At 37.2% G+C, this 19356-nt stretch overlaps 1 protein-coding gene across 1 annotated transcript in view; it reads right to left on the bottom strand.

The window, feature by feature from the left end:
• ppp1r9a (protein phosphatase 1, regulatory subunit 9A) overlaps positions 1 to 19356 on the bottom strand; it is a 43051-nt gene that overhangs the window by 11757 nt on the left and 11938 nt on the right. The window contains 6 exon segments of the mRNA XM_060896851.1: positions 346 to 399; positions 1725 to 1877; positions 6207 to 6342; positions 10008 to 10112; positions 11679 to 11799; positions 12432 to 12564. Of these exon segments, the coding sequence (XP_060752834.1) occupies positions 346 to 399; positions 1725 to 1877; positions 6207 to 6342; positions 10008 to 10112; positions 11679 to 11799; positions 12432 to 12564 (702 nt within the window).

Below are 19356 nucleotides of genomic sequence, written 5' to 3'. Positions count from 1 at the left end.
GACACTTTCCAAAAATTCGACAAACATCTCCTCACAGAAACCTTTATCACATCAACAACATTAATATAAACCTGTGATGTGCTTTGTAGCTGAAACTGCAATCGGAGCTGCTGTTATAGAAAACTAATCAACAGCACTGTAATAGTGATATTTTAATGTATTACGTAAATGTACAATATGAAATCACATCTCAACCTCAGTTTATAAAGTGTTACGTAATAATGATTTATTTTATATATTTATTATTTATATTGTATATTACGCTATTATGTATAAATAGAAAAAACCTCAAGCAATCCATTAAGAAACAGTTGTTGTATACAAGCGTATTTCCAAGGGTCCTACCTTGCTCTTGAGTTTCTGGATCTCAGCCTCAGTGACAGTGTGTTTGATTTGTAGCTGTGGACAGAAAGAGAGCAAATCAGAGAGTAAGAGACAGAGAGGAAGAGAGTGAAGATGATTTAATGTTTAGGACAGAGGGAGATGTCCTCTGTAACCCTGCACACTCTCCCTCCTACTATCTCCTATTCAGGATACACAGAAGTATAACAGTGAAAGAGAAGCACAGTGAAGAAAAATGATTAATAGAAACAGTGAGGTGGAGAAAGGGCTCACTGGGATGCTGGGGTTTTTAACTTAATGTCAAGCATAAGGCAGTACATTTACTGAAGTGTAAGAAATGTAGCATAGACGACAGGTGTAAGTAGGATTCGGTGTAAAAACCATTTGCAGGACTGATCTGTGAATATAGTAAGCACTAAAACACAGGTTTTGTGCATATGAATGAAGTTTTTGTACATTTTGTTTTGCATCACAAACTATATTTGTACTGTCAGATAAAACAGGGTCTTTTTTAGCGATGCATATACAAAAATATAGGATATTGAATAGGATATTGGCCTCTTTTACTCATACTAGTTATACTAAATGCTCCAGTACAATACCACATAAATGTACTGTATGTATGTCAGTCTAGTGTACACCGCTGCACTAATAAAGAGAAATTACTGTGATCTGGATACATTTCACGATTAATAATGACAGAACAAACAGACCGCAAACAAAAATACACTGGAGGAGGAGGTATCACAGCATCTCCCTACAGTACAAGTAATCTGATAAAACAGCTTAAACATAAACCTCAGCATGAGGAGTTTGTTGGTAAATGCTGGCTAGGTGAGAAAAAACTGTCTACATACAAAGCTGGGTGAGTGGATATAACAGCTCCTTTCCAGTAAGATGTTCCTGAAGATCAGCTACTACCTGACATTTACTAAGAAGGGATGAAATTTATTTTACTTCCAGCTGTACAGGAGTGCTTTTTATTATTAAAAGAAAGCCTAGGGTTAGGGTTTGCTAGCTGATGTAGCTAGCTAATATATATAATTTATTTAAAATCTACATAATTTGTGTGGTGCTCATGATTACTATGGAGGATGTGGTTAAGGTGTTGGAATACTTATCAGAAGGTTCTGAGTTCGAATCCCAGATCCACCCAGCTGCCAGTGAGAAATGCAGAAAATGTTCCCTACTTATACCACATAAACTTAAACTAAATGATGTGTTTCATGATTTCCCTAATTGATTAAAATTACAGATGATGGTAGGTTACTTACTTCACTACTGAAAAGTTAAATTAATTGTATTGATGCATACCTAGTCACTTCAAGAATTCCCTCTGCAAGTCTAATGAAAATGAAGTGCACTTGGAGCTTGCTGCCTACCTCTCTGAATTTCTGGTATAGTTTGGTGGCGTCCAGCTCTGATGGTGAAATGAGGTCTTCGTTTTCAGGCAAGTCAAAAACCTCAATGGTTACGTCCTTCTCAGTTCTGCCAGGTCCGACGTTCTCGTCCTCATCAGTGGCATACTCTCCCGTCTGAGACAAGCATACGAGAGGACGTTCACTGACACGGGTAGATATCACACATGCTAATTAATTTATGCCACCTCAGAGAGCTTTTAAGTGTATCTGAGCAACTTGGCCATAAAGCCCCTGAGTGTTTATTTTGCTAATTAACCTATTCAGTTATTCCTCCTAACACTTGATTTAGTAACACAAAATTATGCTCTAGAGAGGAGGAAGTGAGAAACAGACTAGCTTTATGGATTATGATGGATTTGACTTTGCAGAAAAAAGTATAACATAAAACATTATAATGTATATACTGTACACGTGAAAAAGTATAATGTACACATTGTACAAACATTGTACTAACATTATTTCTCTGAAAACCAGGGTGGAGGCACGTGGGTAATTACTTCCAGTAACCATATCTAATATCTAGAGAGAGTTCAAATGGAATAATAGTTATTGTCCAAACTTCACAAAATAACAACAAAATGGTATCTGGCCAGTTCAGAAAGGTGCTGGAGAAAATGTGGATTGCAAGTAATATAATAAACACACCAATATTCTGGGGTCATGACCAAATTAAATTCTCCTTCTTGGTGAGCATCCAGAAGGGTCTGATTCTAGAGCTATAAGATATTTGGTATAAATCCTACTAGCAGCCCCTATTAAGTGTATCCCATCCAGATGGATGTCTGAACCTCAACCTGACCCTCCTACCTACTGTGTCTGGGTACAAAAAATGTGGGAGCTGTACAAAATGGAACAAATCAAATATGCACTAAGACGTCAGAGCCCAAAACTTTTGAAGATATGTATCCCTGTAATGCCTTTATTAATGCACATCATAGCTGTTCTTACTACATCAACATTGCATATATGTGTTTTGTTATATCATTTGTTATATCCATTTATTAACTTTTTTTCCTCTTGGTTTTGCATTATCAAATATACATGGATGTATATTGTATAACATACTTGATAGACCCAAACAATTTACATCGTTATTGACACAGTTGGACTATAAATATCTAGCTGTAAAAAAGTTATATTTTAAATTACTGAATGCAGAAAAAAAAGGGAAAACATACATTAACAATAAACACATAAAAGAGAGCGCAGCGTAATTCTCTCCACCCACACCTGACCTGCTCAGAAGGGTAAGCTTGTTATGTAGCGTCACTTTTAATTAGTCAGTGTGTAACACAGCCTACCACAATTGATTATCTCTGATTATCTCAGTGCACCTCTCCTCGAAAGCTGAAAGGCGATTTTGTGAAACTACTCAGCTACATTCCCTCACCTGAGATGAACCTGCTGTTAAAGACTTCAAGTCAAGTCAAGAAGCTTTTATTGTCATTTCAACCATATATAGCTGATGCAGTACACAGTGAAATGAAACAACGTTTCTCCAGGACAATGGTGCTACATAAAACGACATAAAGCTACATAAAACAAAACATAAAACAACACAGAGTTAAGGACTTAAATCCTAGCTACATAAAGTGCAACCTAGTGCAACAGTGTGAGACAAGGACAGTGCAAACAGACAATACAAAACAATACAAGACAAAATACATAAAGTACACAAAATAGCACTGTCAGTGTGCATACTGTATTATAAAGTACATTGTGCAACAATTGTTAACATTTTACAAAATTATGTAGTAGCAGCAGTTAAATGAAGTCTGAAATCTGGTGGGAAAAACAGCAATTGAGTGAGTGATTGGTTTATACAGTCCAGTGTAGTTCACATAGTTGGTGAGTGTGTGTATTCGGTATAGTTTAGTTCTGTTTGTTAAGAAGCCTGATTGCTATTACACAGTCTGGTTGTGAGGGCCCGAATGCTACGGTACCTTTATCCAGTGTGTGTGAGGGGTGTGTGGGATTTTCTATATAGTCAGGAGTTTTTTTAATTCACAGAAATAAGATACACATGCCCTTTCTCAGCAGCACTCACTTGTGTACTGAGGCTTTTTCATTACAAACACACTCTTTCAGACCAGTTTGATGAAACAGGGCAGAGATCAAATTTACATTATTTGGCAGAGACCCTTATCCAGAGTGACTAACATTTTTATCTCATTCATACAGGAGAGCAATTGAGGGTTAAGGGGCCAGCAGTAGCAGCAAACTCACAACCTTCCGATTAGTAGGCAAACACCTTAATCACTAGGCTTCCACATTCCACAATGTCAAATCCCTGCTCTGCCTCACAAAAAGCTGCACTAAGCACTTATCCCAGTCTGCAATCCAACTACAAATCGTTGCAGTTATTATATAAGCACAGGACATTGCAATGATAATGGCAGTGGAAAATCTATGACATTAAATATTGAATGTGACAGGCTGATATTTTAACATGGTACCTGTACGTTTATAAAAGAAAAATGGATGTTAGCAATTTTTACTAAAATACATTACCAGCTACAGTATAGCAGATACAAGATGTAAATCATTAAAACATATTTAAGTTAATTTTATGCTGCATAAATTAAGTTACAATACATTCACTTTCCCAGGTTAAAAATTCAGACAAAGGGCACAAATAGATACCCCTTAGATAACAAGCAATGGTGCATTAAAGGTGCTATAACTGATACTGTAAAGGGTTTTTTGAACATGTTCTGTACTATATGTAGACTGCACTGACTAGACGGCTGTTGTCTCGCTACCAATTTGTCAGATGCACTTCGTTTTAACAAATTTTAGCACTGCAAGACAAATCACAGCTTCATATTAACATGCTTGGACTAATACATTAGCGGATAGCAAGTACTGCACATAAAAAGACTTAAAAGTGTGTGTTAATTTTTCTATAATGACAGGTTCAATTTTATGGAAAGCCTCTTTAGTGTCAGTGCTTTGTAACAGTCAGAGATAAAGCTATGCTTTCTGACACAGCGATGTCTTCAGGATGAAAGGCTTTATGGATTCTCAGGAACATTTTTCAACATATTGACTACAGGAGAAAGAGAAATAGTGAAAATGGTGAGGGTATGACTGTTTATAGAGGCTATAACAATTGTTTCACAGATGTTTCAAAGTATCTGTGTCAGCATTGCACTGTTAGCAACCTCCTTTCTAGGAGGATTTGTTTCCATGCATTAGACTGATACACAGGTAGGGCAGTGGTGGCTCATGATGCGGTTATGGCTCTGGATTGTTAGAAGAATCGGGGTTCAAGCCCCAGCACCGCCAAGCTGACACTGTTGGTCCCTTGAGCAAGGCCCTAAACCCTCACTGCTCCTGGGGTGTTGTATCATGGCTGACCATGCACTCTGACTCTAAGGCTTCTATTCAATTCTACTATAGAAACAAAAGAAAAGCCCATGTAGACACTTAGAAAGGACTTGTTAGCAAGATTGCAAACATTGCTTATGGCAGCTTTAAGAAAGTTCTTCCAACATTATAACCTCTAATTTAATAACCACTGACTATTATGCAAAACTGTCCCTATCCCTTCAAATAATATGGTACAATCTAATGCATGTAGCTTATAAATGTAATTATCCCAGCATCGCGCTGATGACTGTATCCCAGTTTCACGGCTGATGATTCAGCCTTTCCTCCAGTCAATCATCCGATCTTTAATATAGAACCGTAGTGCCATGGCAACACATCTCATATTATGGAAATGTGCCTCAGACTAATGCATGGAAACAAATCCTCCTAGAAAATAGGCTGCTGACAGGCAGAAAAACAAGCTCAGTCTCTTTAGTCTAAGATGAAAAAAACGCGCTTACACCAGATCCAGTCAAAGCAACGTACATACTCAAGGAACGAAACACATTTCTATACACGTCACAATAATCTTAAAAAAAAGGTACTGCATACTATAAGTGCTATCACATCTTTTAACATGCTTTGATAAGATGTAGACTTGTTAGCAAATCTTTTGTCATGCTATATCTAGTTTAATCTTTTTCCCCTCAGGCGTTTTTTTTTTTAAACATATTTGGGCTTTTGCTCACTTGCAGGCCTTGTCAATGGGCAGAAAAAGAGTATAGTGAGAGTGAATAGGGGAAAGGGTTACAGTACCCTTTTGCATGAATCTCAATGGGAAGTTATAAAATTAAAATCAATTGTATTAAAATATTAAAATTTTCTGTGCAGATTTATTCCAGAAGCATGTATTTTGCAAGGAAGAACAAACATTTTTACATCATTTTAGATTTTTAGTCAAAAAAAGTGTGCAGTGTGGATGAAGAACATTACATTATGAAGCAGTATCTTTGGTCATTGTCAGGGTTATTTCCATGTTATTTAGGGTTATTCAGGGTTACTCAGGGTTCAGGCAGGCTGTGGTTTGCACAGATCAGTCGCAGAGGACAGATGTTCGGCTCTAAGGCTTACCTCGTCATCATCAGCATCATACTGTGCATACTGCTGCTCCATCATCTCTCTCTGACGCCTCTCCTGCTCCAGAGTCTGACTGATCAGCTGAGCTACCTCACTCTCTTGCCCTGGACGCTCCCGGCCAATCACAAACCTGCACAAAGATAAAACACCCAATGAGCAGGCTAGGATTATTACTGATGTTGTAGGGCTGTTTCTTTGCTGTGTGTGTGAGTGTGTGTGTGTGTGTGTGTGTGTGTGTGTGAGTGAGTGTGTGTGTTTGGGTGTACAGTATGTGCTTTAACACTTAAAAGGTCTATTACAAACAATGGAATGACAAGAAGTCCAAGTAAATAGATGACAACTATTTTTAACAAGCAAACATTGGTTTAAAATGGGAGTTTGTGCTAAATTAGCAAAAAGTAAATTAATCCTTATTCTTAATCTAAAATTCCATCAGGTTCCTAATGTTTTTTAAGACCACAAAAGTCAACAGTCTTCCGATTCTCAGATTGTCACTTTAAATGATTTTAAATGAGCTTTACTAGCCCTGCATTTTACTGGACACTAATTAACCAGATTTTTAGCAGCCAATAGTAAGGAACAAATCATGAGAATAAATCACCAGGACATTCAAAGGTGAGCATTGCTACTAAAAAAAAATATCATGGATGGATGGATGGATATATTGATTGATTGATTGATTGATTGACTGATTGATTGACAACACTTCCAGGTTCAAGATAAGATTATGTTGAGTATGTTGTTATCATATGAGCATTATACATAAAACAACTAGATCCATGTTTACTAGTACAAACCTGGTTAACCCTGAAAAGCAATAATGCATACTTATATAAAACACCTGTATACTCATATAAACTGTGAAACTCTTCTACGCGGCCCGTATTGTTAACAGTTCTAATAGTTAACAATTATCTGTTGCTCAAACTATCTCAACACATATGAGCTGTATCTGGCACAGAGAAAAGAAAATAATGTGCGTTTTTAATTCCTCACTCTCTCACTCATTTTCTACCGCTTCTCCGATCTACCTCGGGTCACGGGGAGCCTGTGCGTCATCGGGCGTCATCGGGCATCAAGGCAGGATACACCCTGGACGGAGTGCCAACCCATCGCAGGGCACACACACACTTCTCATTCACTCACGCAATCACACACTACGGACAATTTTCCAGAGATGCCAATCAACCTACCATGCATGTCTTTGGACCAGGGGAGGAAACCGGAGTACCCGGAGGAAACCCCCGAGGCACGGGGAGAACATGCAAACTCCACACACACATGGTGGAGGCGGGAATCGAACCCCCAACCCTGGAAATGTGAGGCGAACGTGCTAACCACTAAGCCACCGCCCCCCCCCAGTTTTTAATTCCTATTAAATTAATTGTAAAGTGTTGAATAAGACACTTCACTGTCACAATATTTACTCTTTCTTTAGTTAAAATCTCCAATATTTTTCTTTTCTGTTTATCTACCAGTTTTGAGTGATGATTTGTAATAATATAATCTGTTGTTAAAATTGCAGCTCCAACACACACTTCAGTGAAGGTTGGCAGGCCTTCGGGTGTCTTCAGTCAAAATGCTGTAATGCCATTTGTTGAATCTGTCTATAAATTCAGCAACCTACATTAAACCTACATTAAAAAGACACAATCTTCTAAGAATATTATCTATGCTCATTTCCCCAAAGTATCAAGCGAGATCTCCTGGCAGTGTGTGAAACTACAGCAGGAGGAGGACCTCCTAATCGTTCTGTATCTGCACCCAGCCCTGAGGTACATCTGAAATATCAGCCTCATAAATCCTCAGGGTTGTTCACTGCTCCTGTGGCTCTACAGCAGAGCTGACCTGGATTCACACATACGCCCCGGTCGTCACATGTAGTGTGCTTACTGAGCTGACAGGGCAGCCATATAACCACTTCTGCCAAAACTGCTCAACAAATTCTCACTGACACAAAACCCAATGAATCATAATTAGAGTCAGTTTTAATGCATCTGTCCAGTCAGATTCAGTGACCATTTAAGTAGATGTGGTTTGAGACCTGGATTAATTTCTAGGTTAAATATAGAAAGACAGAAGAATCTGGGCCACAAGACGGCATGTTCACTACGAGCAGGGGAATTCCTCAAGGAGAGCTCAAATCAAAGAAAAAGGGGAAAAAATAGAAACAGACATGTTTAAGAGAAAGATCTTTAAGCTGAGCTTGTACACTTTCTATGAAGGACATTATTTTTAATGACGCATGACCACATCATAATATATATATATATATATATATATATATATATATATATATATATATATATATATATATATATATATATATATATAAAGCATTGACTTTTTACCAGTGGTTACTAGGCATTATAAATCAATATATATTATACAACACAGCAGCTCTGCTGAATTCTCCGATTGTTGATTAATTTTCAGGAACATTAGCTATAGCAATTGAATAAAAGGTTATAAAAAAGGAGCTGCTTTTAATACATGATTGTTTCTATAGTAACTACTAATTCATAGGGACCTGTACAGCAGATGCTTACTCAATTTACAACAAATAGATATTTAAAAAAAACTTTTAACAAGGTAAAAATGTATAACCCTTGATTTGGTGATGCTTTCTATAAAGAGAATGTTTTTTAATTTTTAACATTTATGGACATTAACATAACATAATATAAAATTTACATCAATGTTTTTCCATCAAATGACTGTTTTCTGGGATTTAAATTTCTACATTGTCTTTATATGTTAAAATTTCTACATTGCTCATATGTTCATTATTTTCCTCTTCATTTAAACAATTCTAGAATAATAGTGAAGATACTATGAAATACCATACATACTGTAGAATTAAGAAATGTTAAACAAATCAATCTCTAGTTCATATTTTATATTCAGTACAGTATTTCTGACGTTGGGCATTAACGTCACTATTCAGGCGTCACTATCTCTTTTTTTCAACAATAATCCTTTATTTTAATCTAGTTTGTTTAAAACGTGTATAACTTTAATCATCTATAACGTTAAGTATATACTGTAAATTCAGTTACTAGTTTAAAAATGTTGTGTCTGGCTAAATAAAATGCTTAAAGTAAACTGGGTTAATTTAGATTTGACTGTTTTAGACAGTATGACCACTGATCTCCTTATACAATTGTCAACATGTGCTGAGAAACAGCTTTGAAGAGAGAAATAGAGAATAGAGAAAATGCAGGAGTATGCAGAATTACTTGTTCCAGCAAGTATGTATTCCTTAAATGCACCATCAATATTTATTGTACAGAATACACTCTGCTGTGAATCTTTTGTCATATAAGTGATAATTGCAGAGTCTAAGGAAGAGAGGTGATTAAAGAGACAGCAGGGGGAAATGGCACAGATGATTTTGGTGTAAAAATAAACCTCTGTCATGCTGTGCTGTCCTAGTGTTTATGAAGAGTGTGTTTTCTTTCAGCGAAATCTTGCTTCACTAACACAAAGGGCCGCTCTGTTCTGCATCTGAAGGCGTCTCAGTAAACTAATGAGATGTGGCCTTTGTGTTTCTCACACGCAGGAGAAGCAGAAAATAGCAGCTGATATTCTGCACTAATGTTCGACATCAACATAAAAGGACAAGCCACTAGGAATGAGAAGGCATTTTTGAAGTGTATGAATATATGATATAAACATCCATATCCTATTTACCTATAATGTTTAACATAGACAGTACACAAATATTTTAAATACGTATAATATAAAGAATCGGCAAAATACTTTTTTTTTTCCGAGATTACTTGGGAGTCTTACCTGACCACACCTTGAGTGTTTCTCAACACAGAGGCAGCGAAGCTCTGCGTCACACCCACCAGACTGGTGCTGTCAACTTCCACAATCTGATCATTCACCTTAATCCTGGAGAACAGGAAAGCAGGAGAGGAGGTTAAAAATTCTTTATACGCTTAGTCAAAATATTCAAGTCGGTTCACTCATTTTCTCTGGGGAAAGTGTTATTACAGGTTTGCTGCGTGAACTGATCAGACACTTTTATGTGTCCCTTCTGCTGTACACATATGGAAGCAATAAAGAGACATAAACATTTAAATTGCCGTAGATTTGACAATTTAATTCAAACTGTTGAATTACTAAATATGAATGTGAAGTGCGGTTATGACAAGGACAAGTGACAGGCAAAACCATGAAGTACAAAGACATACAGAAGCTATATAGAAAACGAGGGTTTAATTAATGAAAATAATAAATAAAAAGGACTGAATACGTGCTCAAGCTAATCAACAGAGAGCAGAACTTGGTTCCCTGGACAACAAAGAGGTTGGGGAAAAGGTTTTTCAATAAGTGTCATTCAAAGTCTCCTGAGAAATTATGGCAGATTTACAGTATTTTTATGTATAAATATGTTTCATTACTTTTTTAAGGTATCTTTATTTTGCAGCACATCTTAACATGTGCCTAAAACCTCTGCACAGTTAAGAGACATAACCACATAAAATAATCTGAGGACTTGACTAGAATTATAATTACAATGTGAGGGTTGCAGGACAGGATGAAGATCTCAATAAATTTTGTTAAATAGCTGTAAATGGATGTGTGTTAAGCCTTTCCACCGCCACAAACATTTTATATAAACTCTCAACTACTGCATTTGTCCCCCGGCTGCTTTCTGTTTAACTGCTGTGTTTTGTTCTTCTTTGCTGTTTAATAAACTAGTCTCTCGATCCACTGCCCCCTTCGGAATACAAAGCTGCTGGCAAATCCACTCTTTTATATAGACAGGCAGGTGGCAGAATGCTTGCAAGACAGAATCTTAATGTGTTTCTTGAGAGTATGGCATACACAACTCAACCTTCAGCCTTCCGTTAATGCCGTACCAGTAATCACCAGTCCTATGTGAAAGAGTACAAATTACAGATAAATCAGAAAAGACCTCAGCAGATCTTGCTCAAAATTGTTCTATTAAACAAGACTAAATAAAGGGTGGAGGAAATTACATTTAGACCACCTGCAATTATATACCTTCTTTCCAGTCGCACACTAATCTCCTCCAGAAAGACTCTTCACTCATATTTCAGCAAGCTACGGTAGGCAACACGAGACTGAAAGGTAACTTTTTTCTCTGGGAAAAAAATGACACAGTGATCTCTCCCATTTCCCTCAACACTAATACCATGCACATGTTCTCATGTGGTTAGACTTAATCCCAATACCACAAATAATCTTATGTAGCAAGCTCCTTAGCTCTGCTTTAATCCTGTTGCTGGTAGTTAAAGTTACCCAGCCTAAGCAGGTAACCTGCTACAAGAAGGCTTCCCCTGTCCATATGCTAATCTCAGCAAGCTGACAAAAATGTACAGGAAAGGTTGCAGTGGTACAGATCAGAGGTTATAAAGCCATACTTATCCCCCATCTCTCCCTCTGCTCTTTTTACCCTCTGTTTCTTCTTGGTCTCTTTCAAATCCATACCTTCCATCTCTTTCTGCAGCTCCACCTTCAATGACAGTCTTGACAAAGATGCCCAGCTTCTCCAAGCCTGCGTCTGCACCTACTCCCATGCCAATAATGCTGATCCCCAAACCATCGTCATCTGAAAAGAAAAACTGATAAATAAATAAAACACCCACGATGAGCATTCAGAGACATTGTGTTGTAGCAATGGTGGCTGATTATGATATTCGAGAAGAAGCAAAAGTTTTTAATCGATCAATAGAGCAAGGCATCATATCAGGAGGTTGCATTGCTGACACACACACACACACACACACACACACAGGAAGGCAGCAAGAATTTTTTTTTTTTAGAAGAAATAGATCATGTAATAAATCATTCAAAATCACAAATGTTTCATATCTCTGAGAATCATTATTGCTGCATTTTTTAGAAAATATACAATTAATTAAGAAACAAATGAATAAATAAATAAGTAAAATGAAAAAGTTGGCAAATATGTTCAAATGCAACATGTGCATAAATCATGTAAATAGTTCATTTGAGATTTCTAGGACAAAAAGTAAGTCTAACACCCACACTGACATTTCCATACCAACAGACTAATTATGTCCTTTATTTACATTTAACCCAGTAACATTTTTATATATGCATATATAAATATAATATAAAAAATATTATAGTATGTATAATTTAAAAACATAGCCCTACACACCAACTCAATCAGTAAATGGTTGTAATCTGTATGATATTAAAAAAAAAATCAATCACCCTTTTCCAGCTCCACTGGGAAAAGTTCCAGTTTCTCGACTCTCTTCTCCAGTTCATACTCTGCCGAAGATGCCACTGGATCCACCTCCTCGTTCCTGCGATCGTAATCCTCGTTTGAATAGGTATTAAAGACCTGGACAGGAAAAAACAAGCACACATTATCTCACCAGTGAGGTCAGTTAAACGCACAGCCATGACTCTCAGTAATCCTGCCTTCAACATTCTGGCATGCGTGGTGCAGTAAATCACTGAGGGGCGGCAGGTACTGCTGTTTTAAGATCTAAGGAGTAGCTCATAAAACAATCATACTGTGACTTCAGTTCCAGTGATCAACGGTCTACCTGAAACTTTCAACATTAAAATGTTTGATGTTACAAAGGAATTATAAACACTAGACCGAAATGGGGCAAGCAGAAAATGTTGTCAATGTTGATTTGTTCATTGAATTGGCTCTATAATTCAAATCAGCATCTGAAACACAAACAGTCAGTTCCCATCTTGTCAGGGTAAAGTGATGGTGCTGAGCAGTGGTGTGTAAAGGCCCTGACATGCAGAGAAGCATCACACACCCATGACACCTCACACTGACCTCACCCTCATGCCAAAGCAGACGACCATCAGCTTCTTGCTCACCTGCAACCAGCTGCACTGACTGATCCTAAGTCGGGGTGTAAACAGGGCCCTAAACCATATATTAAGCTATGTCATAACTAGTAGTGTCTAAAGTGACTGTAGATCACAACCTTGTCACACAGAGTGACATTTTCACCATCAGCAGCCAATCAGAAACATGCTTTGACATAAACAGAAAATACTATATCCATGCTCATGACACAGGGAAGTAGTTAGCAATCATCTTTCTCTATGTTTTTTCCTTCAAGCAAGGTCAAATTGCCATGTTGTTCTATTAACCATGGAAAATTGCCTATAATTTAAATGATCCATCTCTTGTTTTTTACTTACAGGCTTGTTCTGCTGTTTGGCCTCTGAAGAAACAAACCATAGCCATAAAAATAACAATGTGGATACAAACCACCACAAAATGAATCTGCATTTTATTATGCTCTTAATTATAACAAATTTAACATCACATTAATAATAAGTTTTTTTATGACCTTGCCAATAATCTGAATTTGATCTAGGACATTTAGTACTAGCTGAGGAAAGAGCTGTCTAAACTGGCTGACATAAAAATAGCCTATTGGTATTTCATCCTAGGATCCCTGCTGTTTATGTATATTTCAGTAAAGAGGTCATCCAATTATCCATAAAGGTTTGTCATAATGTAACATACTGGAACTTGTTGTAACTGTTGCAAATGTTTTAACTGTGGCTACTGGCTATTAATGAGCTCATCCTAATTAGATATGAGCTTTTTCCATTAAAATATGACTTTAGTTGACTAATGTTCTGTGTTTTTCTTTTAACATACTGAATCTGTCATTATACTAAAACTGCAGTTGTACATTGCTCTAGTCTTACAGTTGACACCCTCTTGGCACTTTATGTAGTCCTGTGAATAAATTTGTGTTTTGTATGTTTCACTATGGGTCAAGTATGGAAGCTTTTGTCAAGTATGGAAGCCGGAGAAGAATTGCAAGAAAAAAAGTCACAATTCTGAGATATAACGTTGCAATTCTCAGACATAAAATAATGAAAAATAAATTCACAATTCTGAGAAATAAAGTCACAATTCTGAGATATAAAGTCACAATTCTGAGATATAATGTCACAATTCTGAGAAATAATGTCACAATTCCGAGATATAAAGTCACAATTCTAAGAAATAATGTCACAATTCTGAGATATAAAGTTAGTTCTGAGAAATAAAGTCACAATTCTGAGATATAAAGTCACAATTCTGAGATATGAAGTCAGTTCTGAGATATAAATTCACAATTCTGAGATATAAAGTCACAATTCTGAGATATAAAGTCAGTTCTGAGATATAAATTCACAATTCTGAGATATAAAGTCACAATTCTGAGATATAAAGTCAGTTCTGAGATATAAAGTCACAATTCTGAGATATAAAGTTGCAATTATCTTTTATTATTTTTTAAAAACGAGGCGGAAACAAGCTTCCGTAGTCAAGCACTACTCTTTTATCCCACTGTATACACACATGTTAAAAGGTTTTGAAGCTGAGATTTATTCTACACTCTCTCCATTCACTTTTCCTACAGCGTCACAGCGAAGCTGGAGTCTATCCTAGAAGACTTGGGGCTCAAGGCATGGTACACCCTGGACAGGATTATTATAGGGCACAATTGCACACACACTTACACACCGGTTTACATACTACAAACAATTTAGTGAACATACAAACTCCACCCACACGTGACGGAGGCAGAAATCGAATCTCCATCTCCGAGGCAAACGTGATAACCACCAAGCTGTCATGAAATCAATGCTACTCTTTCCCTTTAAAAAAGCATCAATTCTATTAAGTGCACAGTTGATCGGTTTTATAACAAATCTACCATTTTAAAGATTCTGCCACATTTTTTTCTGCAGACTTTTGCTCCTAGACAGACACAGTTATGTTCAGATCAGTGCTCAGTGATGTGTTACAGAACTCTGTGTTCTTTTCTCTGATGGTAGTTCTTTATAGTTGACATATTAATTCTTGGGCATACAACACACTCTTTGTGCAAAAGAATTCCAAAAACTCTTAAAACATAATTTATGTGGGAAAAAATGTTGCACGAGACTTTTACACAGCACTGTGTGTGTAAATAGATTGGGTAACCAGGGATGCATAATGCATAATGCATAAAATTAACATATAGATGGGAAAAATCTATTCTTGTTCTGTGCCATAATTTGTTTTTTTTATATATATATATATATATATAAACATTTTATTGAAAGTGACAACAGTATAAAAAAATTTAATCTTAGTATTAAACACTAGCCTCGGGCAGGGAATATGGTCAAAATGCTGAATATCATGATATTTAACATTATTCAAGACTGACTCAGAATGGCAGTAAACAAGATATTTGTGGAACTTAAAGACTGCTCACTCTTAGATCCTAATTTAACTATAAGTGCTTTACTAATGACTCAGACAGCGCAAATACATACATATGTGGTAAAGTGACTAATTAAAGTGTCTAATTAGTTTCATCTAACAAACTTGCTTTAGCAAAATAAAGTCACTTCTAATATTTCTTCATCTCTTCAATAAACATTTAATAATTTCACAATAAAAACTTGTCTATTTCTTGCTTTCCTTGAGATTCACATTTAAAAAAAATTTGAAATTGACATAACGTACAGGAAGTATGATGCAAAGCTCCTTCCTGGACCAGTTCCCATAGTGACATTGCTAAGGTATTCGTTTATGTCTTGGCCCTGTCTGCTTCTCGTCCTGTTGTTGAATACTTTCTTGAATGCGATTACCTGTTCTATGTTAGCTTATTTACTAGATTGTCTACTTATACCTTGGTGTTTCATTGTCCTTTGACCTAGTTCCTAGTTTCCTGATTTTGATTCTCACCTGTTCCTCTGATATGGATGATGTAAAAATCTATTTTTTTAATTGCTTAATGCTACATTTACACATATAGCATTCACAGTGACAAACCAACCAGAAATCATTCATTTTCAGTGAGAGCTGGTGACTTCTGGGTACCACGAGTGACTAAATAGTGACTAGATGTGGGTGTGTCCAGCAATGTGACAGTTGTGAAAATGTGAACTTTATGTAAATATGGAGCATCATGGTGCCGAGACTACCAATGGGAGTCAAGACGCTGCATATTGACTCACAGAGTGGACTTTGCTTCTTGTTCACAAAAAATAACAAAAAACACATTTTACAAATACCAAGTAACATCACCCTGATGTGATTAACCCTCCTAATCAGGAATATTGATGCTATATTTTAAAACAGCTAATGGTCACATTGGAACAATATGTAAATAAAGAAATCAAAACATGAGGTCCATCATCAAGCGGTATAACAAATCAATTTCTGATTGCATCGTGAGGTCCCTAGGTTGTCAGCCCTAACACAAAGTGACACATTACACAACACCTGCTGATGGAGGGTGTGCTCTTGGTTATCATCTATCAGCACATTAGCATTGCACTTTCACTTCAAGGCAACTGCCAACCATGTCAAGCTGTCACTATCACCACAATCACCAGCTTCATTTAAACTATTGCGTATCATAATAGTGTCCCTGCTTCCTCGTCTGTGAAGAAAACAAATTAGCCTGGGACATGTGAGATATGTTCCTTTGAGAAGTAAATCAGCCTACGCAGGATGGGTTCTAAAAATGGATGATGTGAAAGCACTCAAAAATGGAAGAAATTGGAGCAAGGTTTGAAGGAGCGGCTTTGCAGATGGACGATATCGAAAAGAGGCGTCACCGTGAACTTCCCATCATCAATAATGCAGCCTGATCAAGCAGCATGCATTATTGAGCAGCCACATTGCAGAACAATAGATGAGCCGTTACATCGTGTATAAACCCGTTCACTTGCTTCAGTCTCTCACCACGTTGGGAAGACAGGCTACACCCATATTTGTTGGAAGACAGAAACATGGATGAAGGTGAACAGCTATACATGTGCCTAATCCTGAGCAAAAAATTTGGTTTCACCTTTGTGTCAAAAATGTTTTTAAAATGATAACAGATGGAGAATGAATCAGGGATCCTATAGCATTCCAAGAAGCATTTTAAATACCGTCGAAGTGAGAAAGAGAATGAAGGCACAGGTGTGAAAAAGAACTAGACAGACAGTGAGAAAGAGTGTGTGTGTAGGTGTGTGAGATACAGAGATGAGAAATCAGGAAGCAATGATCCCAAGAGGAAACGCTGCTCCAATGTGGTGGTCAAATGCGATTCTTGCATTCGCTGAGTCGACAGGCTCTCCTGTCAGTGGAGGAGTACCAGAATATTCCACACACTATTAAGTAAATTTCTCTGTTTGTTGCTGGGCCTGGCTAAACCCACAATGCCCACGTCCAACTAAAAATGGCATCCTGCCTCGTTGTCCGTTGTCTGGCTTCCAGATTTAGCAGCTGTAAAGAGGCTCATCAGTCTGCCAGAGGCATAATGGGCACCAATATGAGGTGTGAGCTTGGGTGTGGGATGCCTGAATGTTCAGTGACTATTATGGACATAGCTCAAATTAATTTCAAAGTGGCTAAATTCACATTTGTGTTTATCAAATTTCTATTTAGCACACTAGGGCTGGACAGTAAGTTTACCATCTATATTTTAAAGGACCATACCTTTATGCCCAAGGAAACATTGGAAAACAATGGGATTTCCCCACAACATAAACAACTAGCATATAGCAACTACTAGCCTAATTTAAACTGTCATGACTCTACTAAGGAATGACGTACATGCATCAATCAGCACTATTCCTTTGTGGGCTTTATTTGTCCACAAGCTTCGTATCTCACCATTCACAAAGTAAAAACATTTGGCTTGTGTGACTTTTTTAAACCTCAATCTGAAACTAGAGTAAATAAGAGTAAATCGTGCACCTCCTAGAAATAATCTATTCAGAATCCAATTGCATCCCTAAAGCACAGTAAAGATTCTTTGATCCTTCTTAGTAAGCTCTTTTAAAACACTTTCAGATATTGCAGAAGCAGAACTGTCTGGAGTTTTTCACCCTGAAACTGATGTTGCTACGCTAAAACACTACACTAAAATCTGGAGTGCAATTCAAGGGCATTATTAAATATGTAAATATGACCATAAATTTAATTAATCTTTTCTGTAGAGGTCACAAAGAGCTCGAAGGAGATGGTTTGTCAACTGGAGACATTGTACATTGATAACTCCGCATTTTTAAATTGGTACAATTAAAGTGATCTAAATATATTTCTAAATATATATATATATGATCTAAATATATTTGTGTGCTCTATTAGATCTTCTAATCACTTTTATATTCCTTTTACTTCATATTATACTGCATTTCACAGCAAAAACAGTTGGGCATAAAGTGCTTGGATTTAAAGGCAGTGATTTATATGCTTCTCTGAAAACTTGACTCGAAAAAAATCTGGTAATCTTGAAGTCATAAGCTGCACACAGATAAATATGAATATAAATAATAAAAAAAATCCAAGTTTAGCGAACGAGTATCCTGAATCTGAACATAGACATAACTTAATTTGCTGAGAGGTTCTAGGTGCCGTATAAAAAATAAGAAATTGTAGAAAACTCTTCTACAGAGAAGCTCCAACAGATGCTCTAAAGGAACAAACTGGAAAACCATTCCTCTTCTTTGTTATAGTGTACGTCTTTCTGCTCCTCGCTCTTCAGTTGCCATCATTTCCCAACGGCTGCTTTCTGATCAATACGGATGTGACTTGACAAATGTGAATAAGAGAGCCATCATTATTAATTCCATGCTGCTCTGGAGGGTACAGCACGGCTTATTTGCATATTTGATTTTATGCTGTGTGAATCTGTTATGTGAGCTCCTCATATTGTCGCTTGCCTTTGGCCATTCCTCTTTGTCTGTTCCAAAAAATATCCTCCCTGATCCACATGGGAAAGTCATACAGTAACAGCACCACCATCCATCTCTTCACTCCCACTCTGTTCATTATGCCTCTCTCCTTTCACTCCTCCTCTTGCCTGTCCCAGCACTCAGCGCTGTTCTGCTCTCCTACATTAGTATTTATCTCATGCAGCACTGAGCCGGAGCGCCTTTGACCACATTGCTGGGGCTCAGGCCAAAGATGAACTGGGAGGTGGGAGAGGGAAATGAGAGACAGCGAGGCAAGAATAATGGAAGAAGTTCTGTAGAAGTGAGGAAAGAGCTGAGGAGGGGAGGATGGCAGCAAATGCATTTGTAATGATGCCCAACACTGAAGGACACCTCAGGTTGGCCAACCATCATTGATCACATTAAACCGAGCTCTTCAGTGTCGCCTCAATCT

This window comes from Tachysurus vachellii, chromosome 21 (genome assembly GCF_030014155.1).
Source record: "Tachysurus vachellii isolate PV-2020 chromosome 21, HZAU_Pvac_v1, whole genome shotgun sequence".
Lineage (NCBI taxonomy): Eukaryota > Metazoa > Chordata > Actinopteri > Siluriformes > Bagridae > Tachysurus > Tachysurus vachellii.
Note: the sequence above shows the minus strand (reverse complement) of the source record. Positions and strands in the feature narration are given on the sequence as shown.